The sequence below is a fragment of the Microcebus murinus genome, chromosome 5 (assembly GCF_040939455.1).
Source record: "Microcebus murinus isolate Inina chromosome 5, M.murinus_Inina_mat1.0, whole genome shotgun sequence".
NCBI lineage: Eukaryota > Metazoa > Chordata > Mammalia > Primates > Cheirogaleidae > Microcebus > Microcebus murinus.
In genome coordinates this window covers 104,724,220-104,744,595 of record NC_134108.1, presented here as the reverse complement: position 1 = coordinate 104,744,595, position 20,376 = coordinate 104,724,220, and the positions used below count along the sequence as shown (strand labels likewise).

At 38.7% G+C, this 20,376-nt stretch overlaps 1 protein-coding gene across 3 annotated transcripts in view; it reads right to left on the bottom strand.

Annotated features, from left to right (window-relative positions):
- Nucleotides 1–20,376, bottom strand: part of KIF6 (kinesin family member 6) — a 358,750-nt gene that overhangs the window by 216,282 nt on the left and 122,092 nt on the right. For all 3 annotated transcript variants that reach the window (XM_076003384.1, XM_012778297.3, XM_076003385.1), the window contains one exon: nucleotides 6,055–6,261. In XM_076003384.1, coding sequence (XP_075859499.1) covers nucleotides 6,055–6,261 — 207 coding nt within the window. The remainder of the gene's footprint in view (nucleotides 1–6,054; nucleotides 6,262–20,376) is intronic.

Here is a 20,376-nt window from a genome sequence, read left to right as displayed (position 1 = left end):
GATAAGCTTGGCATGTTGGACCACTGGTAAGAAGGCCATCATAAGCTAGGGGAGCATGACAGGACATGAGGTCAGATAGGTAGACAGGGACCAGATCACACAGCAGCTTGGTTATTCTACTAAGTGTATTGGGAAGCAAATGGAAAGTTTTGAGTAGGGGAGTGACCTGATGTAATTTACATTTTCTAAAGACTCCTCTGGCTGCCATGAGGAGAACAGATGATGCAAGGGCAGAAGTAGAAGCAGGTAGACTAATCCAAAGCTTTGCACAGTTGTCCATGCAAGGGACCATGGAGGTTTGAACTGGAGTAAGAAGAGGTGGAAAGAAGTGGTCCAATTCTTGGTAAGTTGTGTAGGTAAACCCAATAGAAATTGCTGAAGGACTGGATATTGGGGGAGAGGGTAAATCAAGGATGATGTCTAGGGTTTTGGCCTGAGCAATGAGATAGGTGGTAGGGCCATTGACCGTGATGGGTAAGGTCTAGGAAACAATCATACTTGGGGGCAGAGAGGAGAGACAATCAAAAATAGAACTCCAGGTGGAGATGTAGAGTTGTCAAGGAGACAGCTCAGGGAAAAAGTTCAGATTGATGGCATAAACCGGAAAGACATAAGGATATAGATGCATATAAAAGCCAGGGGACTGGAGACATTACATAGGGAGAGAGTGTAGACAAGAAAGAAAAGAGGGTCAAGAATGATCTCTGGAGCACTCCAACAAGTAAATAAGTACAATTTTAAACAGTGACAAGTAGTAGAAGAAAAATGGAATAACAGGCTGGAGATCGGTGTATTATTTTTAATGTACATGATAAAAGCAAGAACCCAGGGTCTGGGATCAGAATCCGGCTTATCCACTTGTGTGATCTTAGGCAAATCTCTTAAATTTGTTAGCTTCAGTTCCCTCCCCTGTAAACGTGGGATTAGAATGCCCATCTATCTCAAAGAAATGTTTCAAAGATCAATAGAGATAATTTCTGGGATAGTTCTTAGTAAAACAAAAAGCACTCAGTGCTGTGGAGGAGTCTCTAGGAAATGTCCTTGATGATCCCTTTGGAGACTCGTCTTTGCCATAAAAACTCAGTCCTGGGCCATTTTGTTAGAAGGGGACCCTGAGCAGGTATGCTGTCAGCTCTCAAGGAGCTTTAGAAGTGACATAATAAGCCCAGCCCACATGGAGCATGTACAAACCCTCAGAGAGACTCAGAAATGGCAGGTATTTGTGAGAGAGGCCAAGGTAGATTATTCTTTGTGGGGCTGCTGTGGCTCTTCACATTGGGCATGAACCAAAGGATCTTCTGAATGGCACAGGGGAAGTGGGGTCACACAATCTGATTTTTTTTTTCATGTTTACTTTAATTTTGGATTTCACCTATAAATACAATGACAGATGTTCCTGAAAGCTTTCTTTAAGTGATGGAGAGTGGAACCTCACATTATACTTAATAATATCTCCGAGTACCTAGAAACTGTGCCTGGAATCAATAATTGAATTTACTACTTAATGAGTTAAAGAGACTGTCTTTTAAAGAGCTCAGAAGGGCGTAAATAATGATCCTCTGAAAACTGACAAAGATTTGGAGTGGCTAGAAGTGGTACTGGAACCGTTAGTTTTTCTCTTCAAATAACACATTTGGTGGAAGCCAATGGAAACTGAAACTCTGGAAAAGTCCCACTTATGTAGGCTAACTGGCCGAAGGCAACCCCGATTCTGATTTCTGTAGTGGTAGAGAGCAAACACTGTCGGTTCCCAGTGGTTTCTCACTTGATGTTTGGGTTGACAGAGACCCCGGGTCACTCCAGGAGCACTCGGTGAGGTTTAGGACAAGTATGCACAGCTCCCTTCCTTTTCCCCTGAGGGACTCAATTTCTAGGGCCAAGATGTACCCTGTTATTGTGGCTTAAAATATTTTTGAAGGGACTTTTTGGAAAAAGTACTGCATACACAAGGAAAACTCCAAAACCAACATTACTCTGGCAAACAGCAAGTTATTTACTTATGAGCACAAAAAAGTGCATTCAACTCGGACAGGCTCTACCCGGCTAGCAGGTGTGTACCTTGCTAGCAGGTGTGAGGTCTCACAGTTATGGCCAGAAGGGCGGTTATAATTCTGCATGGATTTCTAGACCGTGTAGACTAATTAAAGTAAGACAGGTTACCACACCATTTCCCTTTTCTTCTCTATCTTATATATTTAAACTGAGAAAGAGAGGATGTAATTAATTACCAACAATGATATGGATTTCTATTACAGCTTTTGTCTTACTGTATTGCTAAGTATTTGTTTGTATGCTTTGCTGTTTTGCTAGATAACATGATAGCTCAGCCTTTTTCCCAATCATACATTTATCCCCATTGCCTAACATAACTCATAGCACCCTGTGGACACTCAATCACAATTTGTTGAATGAATGAATGAGGCTATTAAACTAAATTGTGTTATACTTCCAGTCTCACTAGCCACATAATAAGGTATTACATAAAGAGAATTTGATTATAAAAGTCCTTGAATTCTGTTGTTTTATTAAGTATCTTCCTACTCTTATTATTATTCTTATTCCCATATACTCCTTGGTTCTCTCTCGCTTATCTCTTTCTGTGTGAAATCCCAAAATCTCTCTTCTATCCACCTACTTGCTCTCTAGCAGCTACTTGGTGATTCACTCAACTTTTTTCCATATTCATGCTCTTCTTTCCTCTCACCTAATCTCTTCTCCTCTCTCCATTACCTTGTGCTGAACCTCCTCTTTTCCTGTGAAGAGACTTGTATATCAGTGTGAATAGTTACCGACCAGAGTGATGCAGTGGGTGAAAATGAAACAGGCAAATTACACTCAGAGAGCCCAGGGCCAATGACATGTGAAAGTCATTGAGAACTGAGCTAACTGATCCCCCTGGGCTGGAGCTGAGAGCTGTGAGGCTCACAGTCCTACTGCCTACCACGCTAGGACCACATCCATACCTCCCTCACTCCTACTCGTCTTCCCAGCCTCCCAGGCCCTCACAGAACCATCCTCAACTCTCACCTCCTGAGTCTAAGTCAGATACCCATTACCAGCTCCCCTCACTCCTTTTATTTCCTTTCTTTTTTTTTATTTCAGTATATTATGGGGGTACAAATGTTTAGGTTACATGTGTTGCCTTTCTCCCCCTTCCCCCCCAGAGTCAGAGCTTCAAGCGTGTCCATCACCCAGCTGGTGCACATCGCATTCATTATGTATGTATATACCCATCCCCTCCTCCCCCTCCCATCTGCCCGACGCCCGATAAATGTTACTCCTATATGTCCACTTAGGTGTTCATCAGTTAATACCAATTTGCTGGTGAGTACATGTGGTGTTTAGTTTTCCATTCTTGGGATTCTTCACTTAGTAGAATGAGTTCCAGTTCTATCCAGGAAAATATAAGAGGTGCTGTATCACCATTGTTTCTTATAGCTGAGTAGTACTCCATGGTATACATATACCACATTTTATTAATCCACTCATGTATTGACGGGCACCTGAGTTGTTTCCACATCTTTGCAATGGTGAATTGTGCTGCTATAAACATTTGAATGCAGATGTCTTTTTTATAGAGTGGATCTACCATTTGATCCAGCAATCCCATGACTGGGCATCTATCTTTTTACTTTGTTATCACAGCTCTCACCTGGATTCCAGCCACATATCTAATGATTACTTATTTAATGCACGTCTCCCCACAATGGGCTATGAGATCTCTGGAACAAGGACTGTTTCTATTTTGCTGACCACTATGCTCCAGTGCCTAGCGCAGCCCTCTTCGTTAGATACGTAAATTAAAGGTATAGAAAATCAAATGCCACATAGCCACCAAGACTACTCACATGAGGCTGATTTTACAATAATTTTGAAGGAAGAAATGTGAAGAGAAGAATAGTTTTAATGACAAGTAGCAGCTTGCAAAGGTTATGCAGAATAAAGAAAAAAAGGATTAGGAGCAGACCATTTCTCTTGAGTGATTACAATTGGTGGGAAATCTGATTCAACTGATGAATATAATTCTGTATGAACAGATGGACACAATGGAAATTAAAACAGACAGTGCTACTATCTGAAACAAGCAGATACATTTCTTTGAAATAAAGCACTTTAAATATAGTCCATTATGTTTTCATATCAATGTTCTATAAGTGTCCTATTAAGTAAAAAGCTCTGTTAAGTATAAGTAGTGTGTAATATTTGAGCAAGAAAGAGCTCAGGAATGCTGACTCTTGTCAAAAACACTAAAATGATCTGAATGCCAAGCAGGCCTTAATCGCTGGGTGCTACATTACTGGGATTCATCAGGTTGGTGCCTAACTCTATGCACCTTTTTCAGATAGAGTGAAATAGGTTTCTCTGAATCTGCTTTTTCAGCCAACGTGACCATTACAAAGCATTTAACATCAGGACGACATCAGTCTCAAAAGGATTCATTACGTAGTTAAAAAAAGTTTCGTTTTGTTTTTTCTCAAATTGTTTAGCCCCCAACATTCATTAACAAGTCCTTCTCCCTCACCAATATACTCTGTACTTCTCCACTCCAATTTTTGATCATGTTTCTCTTTTAGAATTTGGAAGTAGTTGCCATCTTTAACATTCAACTCACAGCACTTATACTCACAGAGCTAAATGGAGCTTGAGAAATCATCTAATTCAATATACTCATTTTAGTGAAGATTTTTTTTTCTGGAAGATTTATTTTGTTAAATTCAGATGATCTTTCTCTGTCTTTGGAGTCAAATTCAGAAATTAAAAATAGAGCACATACTAGGGTGGATTGTAGTAAACTGGGCAGAAGTAGGGAGGGAAAGCTAAGGCTACAAAAACAATTGCAGGAGCAAAATTACCAGCCAGATGCAGTTACCAGAAGCTGAAACAATACTAGTCAACTTTAAGTTATGTTTCCATAGTTAACCTGCTAGCCCGAAAAAAGATAACATGAGGCCACTTATAACCTGTATTCATACCTACTACTAATTTTCCAATAAGGCAGTAAGACAATAAGTGAAAGAAGGCATCAGCTTTGGAGCCAAGCAAACCTAAGCTCAAATCCTCACCCAACCATTAGCTGTGTAACCTTGGGAAGACCTTTGGAAGACCTGAATTTTAAAATCTCTAAGATGGGGATAATAACTGTCACCTACAATGTAGGGCTATTGTGAGGTTTGAATAAAATAGTGTATACACAGGAGTCTGAGGCAGAAGGATCACTTGCTAGGAATATGAGGTTACAGTGAGCTATGATGATGTCACTGCACTCCAGCCTGGGCAACAGAGTGAGATCCTGTCTCAAAAAAGAATAGTATGTACAATATGCTAGTAGATACCAATGTTCATAGCAGTGTTATTCATAATGGCCAAAAGGTAGAAACAACGCAAGTGTTCCTCAATGGATGAATGGATAAACAACCTGTAGCATGTACATATAATTGAATATGATTCAGTCTTAAAATGGAATGAAATTCTGATACTTGCTACAACATGGATGCACCTTGAAAATATTATGCTAATTGAAAAAAGCCTGACACAAAGGGATGAATATTGCATGATTCCCCTTACATGAGGCATCTAGAATAGGCAAATTCATAGAGACAGCAGAATAGAGGTTACTAGAGGCTAAGGGTAGAGGGAAATGAAAAGTTTCTGTTTGGGATTATGAAATGAAAAAGGTTCAGAAATGGACAGTGTTGATGGTTGCACAATTTTGTGAATGCACTTAATGCCACTGAGTTGCCACTGAGTTGCACACCTAAAAATGATTAAAATGGTAAATTTTATGTTATGTATACTTTACTTTGGGATTATGAAATGAAAAAGGTTCAGAAATGGACAGTGTTGATGGTTGCACAATTTTGTGAATGTACTTAATGCCACTGAGTTGCATACCTAAAAATGATTAAAATGGTAAATTTTATGTTACGTATACTTTACCACAATAAAAAAAGAAAAACAAAACAAAACAAAACAGAAACGCTAGGAGAATGGCTGATGCATAGTATGTGGTCAACAAATGATAGCCATAGTTACATCCCACTCTTCCCGTTTTACCTGTTCTAAGTAATGCAGTGACAAGTTGATATACTTGGCTTCTGTTAGAAGCTGGCCCCCTACTCCAGTCTTGGCGACTCGCTCTGAGCCAGCCAGGTCAACCAAATGGAGTTTGGCATGTCGTACAGTTGCAGATCCTGGTTCCTTGCTTGATAAATGAATAGTGAAAATGCAGTGGGAACGGGTTGAAGCTTGGTTCATAGGAGTCTATAAAAAAGAAATTGCAAAACAAAAATAATTGGAACAATTGAGAATTTTTGAAGAATATCAAAAGATTTAAATTTATATTTCTAATGATAAGACATTTCCATGAAGCCAACGCTGTCAAAGGGAGCAAAAACACAGTTGAGATGCTTGTTTTTACATTATTTTTTATTTTATTTATTTATTTTTGTTTTTTTAGTTGAGACCCTTAAAGTAAATTTTTTTAAGCATATTACCTCTTGGATTACTGGTAATAAATCTGGATGGGTGATTCAGAAAATGAGAAAAGAGTTCTAATTAGGTAAAGATTAAGTCCTCTTACAAATATGTAAACTGTATTTCATTACCTGACTATAATTGATAACTTAACCTTGGCTACCCATATTGCAAATGTTTAATGTTAATACATGGGAAAACAGGTAAGAATGTGTGTATTAAGAGAATTCATTACCATAATTGTAAACATGATCCACAAAGATGCTTATCATCACTGCTGCTATTCAACACTAAACCAGAGATCCTAACCAATATAATAAACAAGAAAAAGAAATAGGAGGTATAATGATAGGAAAGAAGAGCTTAAAATATCATTATGCATGGAAAAATATGGTGGTCTATATAGAAAATGTAAGAGCATTTCCAAAAAAACTGTTAAGAACTAAAAAATTCAGCAGGGTTGCTGGATGTAAGATCCATATTTATTAATAAAACCATCAAAGATCTAATAACCCAGCAACAATTAATCAGGAAATATGATATTATTCACAGTGGCACCAAGGGCAATGAGATAGTAAGGGATTAACTAAATAAAAGATATATAATTTATAGGAAAAATGATAAAATAATATTAAAGAACACAAAAAGAAAAACTGACAATTGTGTGCTAGATATTAATATATCATTTCATAAGTGGAAAAATTCAAAGTTAATCTATGTATGCATATCTCTATATTAACTTATATATTCAATAAAATTGAAATAAAAATGCAATAGGTTTTTTTTATTTTTTACAGAAAAAGACAAATTGATTCTAAAAATCATATGGAAGAGAAAATCTTCAAATAAAATGAGAAGGAATTCTGTGAAAGAAGAACAAGGAAGGGGACTTGTCCTGCCACCTAGCAAAGTAGACCATAAAGCCACAGTAATGAGAACAGTGTGGTATTGGTGCAGGAGCAGGCAACTAGTCAATGAGACATGCTGAACTCTGTATATGACAGAGGTAACATCCGATCATGGCAGAGAAAGGATGCACCAATAAATGGTGCTGGAACAACCAGCTATCCATCTTGAAAAAATAAATTTAGATTGCTTTCTCACACTATCCATACAAATAAATTCCAGAATGGATTAAAGCCTTAAATGTAAAATAATACAACCCTTACACTAAAACAAGAAAACATGAAAGCATATTGTAATCAACCCAAAGAGGAAATATATACATTAGGAGAAGACATAAAACAGAAAGTGAATTGATTTAAAATGTTTCACCAAAACAATTCAAAATTTAAAAACTTCTGGTGTGATAAAATCCACCATAAGGTTAAAACATGAGGAGAAGATATTTACAATACATATGGCGGACAAAAGATTAATATTTGAAATAAAGAACTCCCACAAGTCAACAAGAAAAAGATAAACTCCTCAGAAAAAATGGGCAAAGGATATGAATAGGCAAATCATAAAGAAGAACTGGAAATAGTTGATAAATATTTGAAAAAAATGCTCAAATTCATAAATAATCAGGACAACATAACTTTACTGTGTATTAAACTATTTCACACCCATCACACTGGCCAAACTTTAAAAGCTAAATTAAGTCTAAAACACAACTGTTGGTGAGGATATAAGGAAATGGGAACTTCTATGACTGCAGGTGACAACAGAAATTAAGAACAATTTTTGAGAGCACTTTGATAGTATATGGCAAAGTTGCAAATGCTTATAACCCACAATCCAGCTATGGATTACTAGGTATATTCCTAAAGAGCAATCTTGGGCAGGTATACCAGAAGACATATATATAAAGACATTCACTGAAGCATTATTTGGGATAATAAGAAATTGGAACAAGATGTATAACCTAAATGGACAACTGTGGCAGAAAAAAAATTAATGAACTGGGATAATTCAAACTGCAGAGAAGTTAAAATGAAGCAACTTTTGGAAAAATTGGCATGGATAGATTTCTAAAATAGAATGCTGAGGAAAGAGCAAGTTAAATAATAATATAAACACTATGATAGGATTTATATAATTAAAAAGCAGCATTACCTATTATTCATGAAGGCATAACTTAGATCATTGAAAATATAAAAATATGGACCAGAGGGATACAGCAAATTAATGATAGTGGTTGCCTTTGTTACTGATGGAAGTGAAAGGCCAAAAAGGGACTTCAGCTTTATCTGCAAGATGCTAATTCTTTTGCTTAAAAATTATTAGAAGCAAATCCTAGATTGTAAAAACATGGGTTACAGTCACATATTCTCTGTACTTTTTTGTGTTTCACATTTTTTTACAAGAAAGAAATTAATATGACTCAAGATATTAGTGACAAGTTTGCAATATCACCCTCTCAAACAACAAAAAACTAAATATTCCAAATGAATATTCATATGAATAAATATATTCAGATCTCCACCTTTGCAAAATAGGATGTAACCAAAGAATTTCAATGTGGATAGACATGTATGCAGATAGGGTAAAATATGTGGATACAATTTGAGCCAGAAATTCTTTCTGTGAATATAAATTCTTGATATGTACCATTGTTGATGTACACCAACTAGCAAAATACACAGATGTCAAAATGCTTAGTTGGCATTAGTTTTGGCATAGTTTTGGTGATGATGATGTAGTTAGTGAGTTAAATAGGCTGAAAATTTTACCCATTACTTTTTGCCACAATAACTATACCCAAACCTAGCCAGTGTGTGATTTTGCATGCTAAAGTGGATCAGCAAATAACTGTGCATGTAAAACCACAAACTCAAATTTAGAATCTAAGTTGAGGTGTTTGGGAAGTGACTGTAAGTTATTTGCAGAACTTAAACACGGGTTTCATTTCACTGTTATAGTCACACAACAATAAATCCTACAGTGCTGTAACGAAAGTCAAATTGACAATCAATATAAGTGAATAACAGAGACTATCCTCAAGAGCTGCCTTCAACTTTGAAACTGATATGCTGAAACCACAACAAAATGTGGACTATTAACAAATATTGGAAGAGTGTACCCATTTCAGAAGAATATGAGATTTACATAAACTAAAATTATGTATTCTGGAATCTGTAATTAAAATGCAGTAATATGCTGTAGGAGTCCATGCCTACAGTTTTGCAACTTCTCATAAATATTTTCTGCATGAAATAGCAGTTGGTGTCCTCTAAGATAAAAATTTTTTTAACCTCAGAAAACACTCTTTATGTGGAGCTTTTAAAGTGTGATTGGTTGTATTGGTGTCTGCTCTGTGTTTATTTAAGGATGACTCTATGTCTCACAAGTGTAGCCTTCCGTTTGTCCTTTTAAAGGTAAAATTGTATTAAAATGTTTCTGAAACTGCCTAAGAACAGATGGCACCATTTAGGCAGATTCATTCAAATTTAAGCACATATCCCACACATTTTAAAGCACACATTTTAAACAAATGTGCTTTTGGCACCAGAGATTGTGCTGTTGGAAAAGTTCTAGTGATGATTAATCATCTGCATGCAGAGAGCTTTCACAGTTCGTATCAGTCTATGTGCACAACTGTGTCAGGCAGCACAGAGACAAGAAGGAAAAGAAGCCATGGACCTTGCCCTCAAGGAACGTAAATTCTAGTCAGGATCTAAAGCCAAACGAGAAAAGCGAGAGTGAACATGAAATGAGAAAGGCAAAATATGCGGTGAAGGTAGTGGTCTGGTCTCAGCACTGAGCATCCTGGTCATCTAGGAAATACCTGAGAATGTGAACCAGTCCCTCATTCTGGAACCTCTCCACTTTTTGCCCCTCACCTGGTTTCTAGAGTAAAATATTCTCCAGGTACTTTCTCCCTCTCTAACTGATCTATCTTCTTTTCCTTTACTGTACCTCTTCTCTTCAGTCACTAAAAATAGGTGTGTCCTATGCTATGGTCACCATATTTTTTTGCCTTGGGACCGCATCTTCTATAGCTCCAATCCTCATTGAGTAACACGCAATAGATCCCCAAGTGTGGCCCCTTGAACGAATCCAAACTTCACAGAACACATTCCTTTATTAAAAGGATTCGTCCTGTAAAATTTGGATTCCGTCAAAAGGCCACACTCAAAGATCCAGAAGGCCACGTGTGGTCCCAAGGCCGTGGGTTCCCCACCCCTCCACTTACTAGTGTTGAAAGCTTAAGCAAATTTACATGAAGTAATTTTGATTTTCATGTCTCTGGACCTGTTTTGCTGCAGAGTTATATTAAATACCAATTGAGTTACTGAGTGGTGAAGTGGTCTGTGAACTGTAAAAGGTCATTTGATATTCGCTCTATTCAGATGCCTCCTGTATCCTTGTTTCCTACCTTAATTATTCTATACACCAGACTGTAATGTACAACAGCTTGACTGGTAATTGTCACTAAAGTACCTTGCCAAGATGTTGATCTTGAATACAATGTTCTCCAAACAGCTACATCAGTTTACCTCCCTCTGTGTCCCATGAACAGACACCCAATCCATCCTACTCATGTTAGATTTACCTCCATTTGTCTCCATCTCCATCACTGACCAAATATCCTTTATCACTTATTTGGGTTGCTGCATTCTCTACTTCATAGTCTCCCTATATTTACCCTTGTCCCCTTATATTGTTTTCCACCTCTCAAAGTAGTATTTTTAAAATGCATATTTCATTAATGGCAAGCCTATCTATATCCTGAATTAAGCTAGCCTCATTCCTAAGACTAAATATCTCTATTTCGTTCAACTGTGTCTTATGCAACTATCTGTCAAAATCCTTTTAAAATATAACACTCTGGCACTCTGAATTAAATACATTCTTTCAAACGCAGCCTAACCCATGATAGAGGACATGGGATGTATTACTTCCTGGAATTTGGGTAATCTAAATCAAATATATCCAGTAAGTAGCACATGAAGTGTTATTATTGCCAGATTTGCTCCAGCCTTTACCCATGCTATGGAATTTCTTTGGGAAACACACACACACACACACACACACACACACACACACACACACACACACACACACACACACACAGAGTTTATGTGATGACTACATTTGATTAGTTTTTATCCCAACATTACAGTCTATTAGATCTTGATTTTTTTTTTTTCAATTTTGTGCTACCTACAAATGAAAATATCCTGTATATCCTCATCCAAACAATTTGTAGGGCACCGAGGAGCAGGGAAGAACAACATTCCATGAAGACTACCTCTGCTCTCTACCCTGATAGGTAACAGTTATGGGTATTTTACAACTGGCTTCAATCCAAGTACTTCTATATATCTTCAATTTTTCTTTATAGTCCCAAGGATATTTTGAGAGACTTTGTTAAATAAATTGAATTCACTTGATCCACAGAATTTTATAACCCTATCAGAGAAGTAAGTGAAATTAGTTTAGGGTGAAATCAATGCTAATTGTTTACTATTACTTAATAGTCCTTTATCAGTTTCTTTTTTAAGGGTTTGGTATCAAATTATATTAATTTGTTATTTTCCAAATGTGTTTTCTTTTATGGAAAATTGAGAATAAATTATTTTCTTTTGTGGGGAGAAATTAAAAAACCCAGGCTCACTGGATCCCTTACAGATTCATTGCATCTGTAGCCTACAGTTGATGAAAGTTATTTTTCCTCTTTCTTATCTGCAGTGTAGCAAAACCTTGCTTCTCACTGAAGGTCCATTCATCTGAAAGGCTACTTCCTTTATAAAGGCTCTCCACTTCCCTCTTCCTCCCACCTAGACTCCAAGCTCCTTGAGGGCAGGGACTGTCATTTTCATCACTGTAACCCTAGCATAACACAGTAGTGCTAAAAAAATGTTTGCTCCCAGTCATTTCTCATGTTCTGGAATCCCTATGGCACACTCCATAGTTTCTAAAAATCTCCAAATAATTCTGTGACTGCATCCTCAAACTTTTAAATTCCATGGACTATAGCTCATTCAAGTCTAAAGATTAGAACTTCAATATATCTAAAGATATAGTGAAGTCCTTGGATTGAAACAGCTAGATGGACACAAATCTCCCTGCCTACCTTGGGCTTCAGTTATTTTTTTGTGCCTAATTCCAGAGCTAATCACTTCCCTCTACATCTCTGTCTGCCTTTTCTCTTGTCTAGAACGTCCCCTTGCTTGTCAGTCAGGTATACCATTTTCTTCCCCCCAAAATAACCCTACTCAAAATTATTTACCTTCATGAGTTCTCTTGGACTATCCCCAATCATCATTATATTCAGAAAGGACATTTAACATTTGTGCATATAATAGAAAGTCATTAATATCCAAACCTTGGAAGAATCCAAAGGATGGGTGTTGCAAATGGATTTTTAAATGTTGATGGAGAAATCCATTTGGAACATTGTTTCAGAAATTATGACACTGTAAAGAATGATTTGCTACAGTGTGTAAGTGAAGGGTGATAATGTGAGCCGTTGTTCTGAAAATGAGCTGAAAATGAGCGTTTGGTGGCCAGCCCATTTTGTGCAATGTAAAGCAGAGTGGTGCAGTTTTAAAAAGTGACTCAAAAATGCCCTGTCAGACAATGGTGGCTTCCACATGTTTATATAGAAGGGGCTTGGAGCAGTAATATGGCTGTGGTAGTGGAGAATGAAGCTGCTTTGGCAGGGCAGTTTGAATTACGGGTTAAGTGGGTAAATATCAAATGCTTGCATTGTAGACTGGAGGGCAGCACTAAGGCCCCTTCTCCTACTGCCCTGTACATATCCACTGGTCCTGGCTTGGCCACCACTCTCAGAAGTTGTTGCACATGGTAAAGAAACTTCAAAGTTAATGGAACAAGAATCCTTTTTCTCAGATGAGGAGAAACTCATTGGCTGAAAGAGAAATTTGAAAAGAAATAGTGTGTATGTGGCTGGCCATTTTTAAAATTGAAAATTTTTATTTTAGGAGCAAGAATCAATAAGTAAAATATGAGTTTTTCATGTGCTTACATAATATGCTATTATTTTTTGTAACATTAATTTTTTTCTAGTTTTAAACTCATGTTTTCAGTAACATCAAAAATGATTATAGATAGTTAATACAGCCTTCAATGATTCAAATGACCTCTTTATATTATGTTAAAGGTTTTCTAGGATTCCTTGAATGCTTATTTATTTCTTGCCATAACTTATAACTTTTATTCTATTCCTGTGTACCAAAATCTCTTGTTTCAACCATTCTGCTATTTTGGAGTATGATATCTCAACAAGAATTTCTACTAATCTAGAATAGGACAGGTGAAGGAAATACTTTTTTAGATGAAATAGGATGTTATAATGTGTATACCTGAGCCTCCTTATAGCAAACCAACTAAGAACAACAGCTACCACAGAATCCAGCATCTAGCTTTCCACTTCAATTGTCCTGGATTAATAACACTTTCTAACCTGATACCCTAATTGATCTCTTTCTCTGCTCATTTGCTCTATCTGCTCATTTGCTCCATGTGATTTTCTGAAAGTTTTTTTTTTTTTTTTGCATCACACACATTTTATTTAATACATGGAACTTTGAATACTTCCTGTGCTTTTTTTTTTTATTTTGGCATATTATGGGGGTACAGATTTTAAGGTTTCAATAAATGCCCATTTCCCCCCTTCCCCCTAAAAGTCTGAGTCTCCATCATGACCATCCCCCAGATGGTGCACATCTCACTCATTATGTATGTATATACCCGCCCCCCTCCCCCCTCCCACCTGCCCAATACCCTATTACTGTAGTACCTATGAGTCCACTTAGGTGCTACTCAGTTAATACCAGTTTGCTGGAGAATATATCTGGTGTTTGTTTTTCCATTCTTGGGATACTTCACTTAGTAGTATGGGTTCCAGCTCTAACCAGGAAAATATAAGATGTGCTATATCACCATTGTTTCTTAGAGCTGAATAGTACTCCATGGTATACATATACCACATTTTATTAATCCATTCTTGGATTGATGGGCACTTGGGCTGTTTCCACAGCCTTGCAATTATGAATTGTGCTGCTATAAACATTCGAGTGCAGGTGTCTTTTTTGTAGAGTGTCATTGGATCATTTGGGCAGATGCCCAGCAATGGGATTGCTGGATCAAATGGTAGATTCACTTGTATCGCTTTAAGGTATCTCCATATTGCTTTCCACAGAGGTTGAACTAGTTTGCAGTCCCACCAGCAGTGTAGGAGTGTTCCTCTCTCTCTGCAACCACGCCAGCATTTATTGTTTGGAGATTTTTTGATAAAGGCCATTCGCACTGGGGTTAAGTGATATCTCATTGTGGTTTTGATTTGCATCTCCCTGATGATTAGAGATGTTGAGCATTTCTTCATATGTTTGTTAGCCATTCTTCTGTCTTCTTTAGAAAAGTTTCTGTTCAAGTCCTTTGCCCACTTTTTAATGGGGTTATTTGATTTTTACTTCTTGATTTTCGTGAGTTCTAAGTATATTCTAGTTATCAGTCCCTTATCGGATGCATAGGATGCAAAAATTTTCTCCCATTCTATAGGTTGTCTGTTTACTCTCATGACTATTTCTTTGGCTGTGCAGAAGCTTTGTAGTTTGATCATGTCCCATTTATTTATTTTTGTTGCTGCTGTGATTGCCTTTGGGGACTTCTTCATAAACTCTTTGCCCAGGCCGATGTCTAGGAGAGTGTTTCCAACTTTTTCCTCTAGAGTTCTAATAGTTTCATACCTGAGGTTTAAGTCTGTTATCCAGCGTGAGTTGGTTTTTGTGAGAGGTGAAAGGTGTGGGTCCTGTTTTAGCCTTCTACAGGTGGCTATCCAGTTTTCCCAGCACCATTTATTGAAAAGGGATTCTTTTCCCCAGCGTATGTTTTTGTCTGCTTTGTCAAAGATTAGATGGCTATATGAGGATGGTTTTATATCAGGATTCTCACATCTGTCCCACTGGTCAATATTCCTATTTTTGTGCCAATACCATATTGATTTAATTACTACAGCTTTGTAGTATAGCTTGATATCTGGCATATTAATGCCTCCCATTTTGTTTTTGTTGCCTAGAATTGCTCTTGATATTCAGGGTCTTCTTTGGTTCCATACGAAGCGTAAAATTATTTTTTCTATATCTGTGAAGAATGCTGATGGGATTTTAATAGGTATTGCATTGAATCTGTAGATCAGTTTGGGTAGTATAGACATTTTGATGATATTGAGTCTGCCGATCCACGAGCATGGTATGGATTTCCATCTGTTTACATCCTCTGCTATTTCCTTCCTCAGTGTTTCATAGTTCTCCCTGTAGAGGTCTTTTACCTCCTTGGTTAAGTATATTCCTAGGTATTTTAATTTCTTTGTTGCTATTGTGAAGGGCATTGAGTCTTTGATTTGGTTCTCAATTAGATTGTTGTTGGCGTATATGAATGCCTCTGATTTGTGTGTATTGATTTTGTATCCTGAGACATTACTAAATTCATTGATCAGTTCCAGGAGTTTCTTGGTTGAATCTTTGGGGTTTTCTAGATACAATATCATATCATCAGCAAACAGTGAAAGTTTGATCTCTTCTGCCCCTATTTGGATACCTTTGATTCCATTTTCCTGTCTGATTGTTGTAGCCAAGACTTCCAGCACTATGTTGAACAGAAGTGGAGATAGTGGGCAGCCTTGTCTGGTTCCAGTTCTAAGTGGGAATGACTTCAATTTTTCCCCATTCAGTATGATGTTGGCTATGGGTCTGTCATATATGGCTTGTATCATTTTTAGGTATGTCCCTTCTATGCCTATTTTCTTAAGTGTTCGTATCATGAAAGGGTGTTGAATTTTGTCAAAAGCTTTTTCTGCATCTATTGAAAGAATCATGTGGTCTTTGTTTTTGCTTCTGTTTATGTGGTGAATTGCGTTTATAGATTTACGTATGTTGAACCATCCCTGCATCCCTGGGATGAAGCCCACTTGGTCGTGGTGGATTATTTTTTTGATAAGTGTCTGGATTCCGTTAGCTAAGATTTTGTTGAAAATTTTTGCATCTATATTCATTAGGGATATTGGTCTGTAGTTTTCTTTTTTTGTTGCATCCTTTCCTGGTTTTGGTATCAGAGTAATATTCGCTTCATAAAAGGTGTCCGGGAGGTTTCTTTTCTTCTCGATGATGTGGAATAGTTTCTGCAAGATAGGTACCAGTTCTTCTTTGTAAGTGTGGTAAAATTCAGGTGTGAAGCCATCTGGACCGGGACTTTTCTTTTTAGGGAGATTTTTAATTGCTGTTTCTATTTCAGCTGTTGAGATTGGTCTGTTCAGGGAATCTATTTCTTCCTGGTTGAGCCTAGGGAGGCTGTGTGTTTCTAGAAATTTGTCCATTTCCTCCACATTTTCTAGTTTGTGTGCATAAAGATTTTTGTAGTATTCATAAATTGTATCTTGTATCTCTTTGGTATCAGTTGTGATATCTCCTTTTTTGTTCCTGATGGAGCTTATTAGAGATTTCTCTTTTCTGCTTTTCGTTAGCTTAGCCAATGGTGTGTCAATTTTATTTTTTCAAAGAACCAACTTTTTGTTTTATTAATCTCCTGAATAGCTTCCCTGTTTTCAATTTCGTTTAGTTCTGATTTGATCTTGTTGATTTCACTTCTTCTGCTGGGTTTGGGGTTGGTCTGCTCTTCTATTTCCAGCTCTTTGAGTCGTTTCATTAGATTGTCTATTTGTGATCTTCTTGTCTTTTGGTTGTAGGCATTTATGGAGATAAACTTTCCTCTCAGAACTGCTTTAGCTGTGTCCCAGAGGAGTTGATAACTTGTCTCTCCATTGTCGTTTTCTTCATAGAATTTTTTTATTTCCATCTTGATTTCTTCATTTATGAAGTAATCATTTAGTAGGAGGTTGTTTAATTTCCACGTTTTTGTGTAGAAATGTGAGTTTCTGTTAGGGTTGATTTCTAGTTTAGTCCACTGTGATCTGAGAAGGTACATGGTATGATTTCTATTTTTTTAAATTTCTTGAGATTTTCTTTGTGTCCTAGGATATGGTCAATCTTAGAGAATGTCCCGTGAGCTGATGAGAAGAACGTATATTCAGTGGATTTTGGGTAGAATGTTCTGTAAATGTCAGTCAGACCCAATTGTTCTAGAGTTTTGTTTAAGTCCATTATTTCTTTATTAATTTTCTGTTTGGAGGATCTGTCTCATGCTGTCAGTGGGGTGTTGAAATCTCTGGCGATTATGGAGTTGCTATTAATCCATTTGCATAGCTCCAGTAAGGTTTGCTTTATGAATCTGGGTGCACCTAAGTTGGGTGCATATATATTTAAAATTGTTATCTCTTCTTGTTGAAGTGAGCCCTTCAGCATTATATAATGACCCTCTTTGTCTTTCACTACTTTTGTTGGTTTAAAAACTAAATCGTCTGAAATTAGAACTGCCACACCAGCCTTCTTTTGGCTTCTATTTGCTTGGAATATTGATCTCCACACTTTTATTTTTAGTCTATATGCATCCTTGCAGGTTAGATGTGTTTCCTGAAGACAGCATATACTTGGCCTGTATTTTCTTATCCATTCAGCCAGCCTATGTCTCTTGAGTGGAGAGTTTAAGCCATTCACATTTATTGAGAGAACTGATAGGTAAGGTAGATTACTGATCATTCTGTTGGGTTGGATGTTGTTGCTATGATTTCTGTCTTGAGCCATTGTAATATCTGGCCTTTAATATCTTTAGGTTTTGGTTGTTTTTATATTCGTGGGTTATTATTATGATGTTCCGTGCATAACGCTGTTTTAAGTACTTCTTGTAGGGCTGGTCTTGTCTTGGTGAATGCTCTGAGCCTTTGCTTGTCTGAGAATGTTTTTATTTCTCCTTCATATACGAAGCTTAGTTTTGCAGGGAATAATATTCTAGGCTGGGCATTGTTTTGTTTCAAAAGAGTGAGAATGGGGCCCCAGTCTCTCCTTGCTTGTAAAGTCTCATTAGAGAAGTCTGATGTTATTCGAATTGGCTTTCCCTTGTATGTTACTTGCTTCTTTTGTCTTACAGCTCTTAGAAGGGCCTCTTTGGTTGATACTTTGGTCAGTCTGATGACTGCATGTCGTGACGTCTTCCTGTTTGCATTGAATCTCCCAGGGGTCCTCTGAGCTTCTTGAACTTGTATATCAAGATTTTGAGCAAGGCCTGGGAAATTTTCCTCTATTATATCTTCAAATAGCTTGTCCAACCCTTGAGTGTTGTCTTCTTCCCCTGCTGGTAAGCCTATGACCCTCACATTAGGTTTCTTCACATAATCCCACAGCTCTTGTAGGCTTTGCTCTTTTCTCTTGTTTCTCTGCTCTATTTCTGTGACTGATTTATTTAATTGGAGGGTGTTATCTTCAAGCTCTGAGATTCTTTCTTCTGTTTGATCTACCCTGTTCTTGAGACTTTCCACTGTATTTTGTAGTTCCTTGAATTGATTCTTCATTCCCAGGAGTTCGGTTACAATTTTCTTCATTGTTTCTATTTCTTTTCCCATATCCTGGAGGCTTTTTGTGGTTTCTTTGTGTTGGTTATTTAGTTGTTGTTGCAGCTGGGTGAGTGTTCTTATGATCCACATACCAAATTCCTCTTATGTCATATTGGTTGCCTGATTTTGGTTGGTGTCCGTTTCTAGGGGGCTGGTGCTCCTCTTTGGGGGTGTGTTTTCCGTTTGGTTCTTCATATTTCCTGAGTTATTTCGCTGATTTCTTCCCATGTCAATCCGTTGTTGTTTCTATCCTTTAGGTTATTGTTTGGGTATTCACACACCTTGTTTAGTTTCTGAGGCGTTAGGTGGTGTCTGTGGGTGAAATTGGACCACTCCGTGTATATTGAGTCAGTGGGTGCCATGGAAAGGCTGTGCAAGATGCCGTCCCTGTCAGTAGGTGGCGTTTGCTTGGAGGAACAGGCTATGCTGTTGATTTTGTGTCCTGTTATCAGCTCTTATTCTGGGCGGAGCTGGGTTGGGTAAGCCTGCCCTCAGGCCGTTAGCAGGGGTCAAAGTTCCATTCTCTGCTTCCAGGGAAAGCTGTCAGGGCAGGGCTGGAATGGTCCCGCTCAGCCAGAAAGTCTGGGTGTGGGGGTGGGGCTGTCTGAGACCTGCAGTCTGGAGCAGGCCTCGCTTCTTTCCACCCTCCCCAACTCCGCAGCTACTCCTGGGCCTCTGCCAGCAGGCCAGACCACAAGCCACCAGGCCTCCCCGGACTGTGATGCCAGCAGGGAGGTTCCCTGCACAGGAACGCCACCTGGGTTGGGCGCACAGCCTCCTCCTGGGAGGAGGGTTGCCCTCTAGGACGCCGATCCGCCCCTGGAGGCACACACACCTCAGTAGTCTTTTCACATATAACCCTTCTGTACCCCGGGCAATGCTAGCCCTGGGTGCAGGGGATCTGGTCTGCAGGTCCGACCTCTGGGTCCCAGAGTTCAAACTGTATCCCCACCAGGGAGAGGATTTCCGGTCCCAATTCACCCACAGGGAGCCCAAGCTGGGTCTATGTCTCTCAGCCTCTGAGTCGGCACTGTTTTCCTGGGAACACCGTGCCAGCAGTACCTGGGAGGGCGGGCGGGTAGGGAGCTCACAGTCTGAGTTCCCCTGAGTCAGCTGTAGGGTCCCAAAAGGGAAGGTCCCGTTCCCTGGAGGTGCCTCTGGCTGGTGGCTGTATTCTCTCTCTGGGCAGCCGTGGGTAGGGTCGGCGGAGGGGAGGAGGAGGCAATATGGCGCCTGCCGTGCGGCTCAGGTCTGTGCACACGGAGGTGCCCGGAGGAAGTTGGGAACCTGGTGCCACGTCTGCTACAGGCTCACCGCTGGCTGGCGGTGGTCTCTGGGCTGGTGTCCGCAGGTCTTTCCAGCCACTGGGGAGCCCACCAGCAGTCCCAAATGCAGGGGAGGGGAAACAGCAAATCCACCTACCCTTGCCGCTGGTCTCCGGGCTGCTCCGGTGGTCTCAGCCTCCAGTTCTCCTCCGCAGCCTCCTC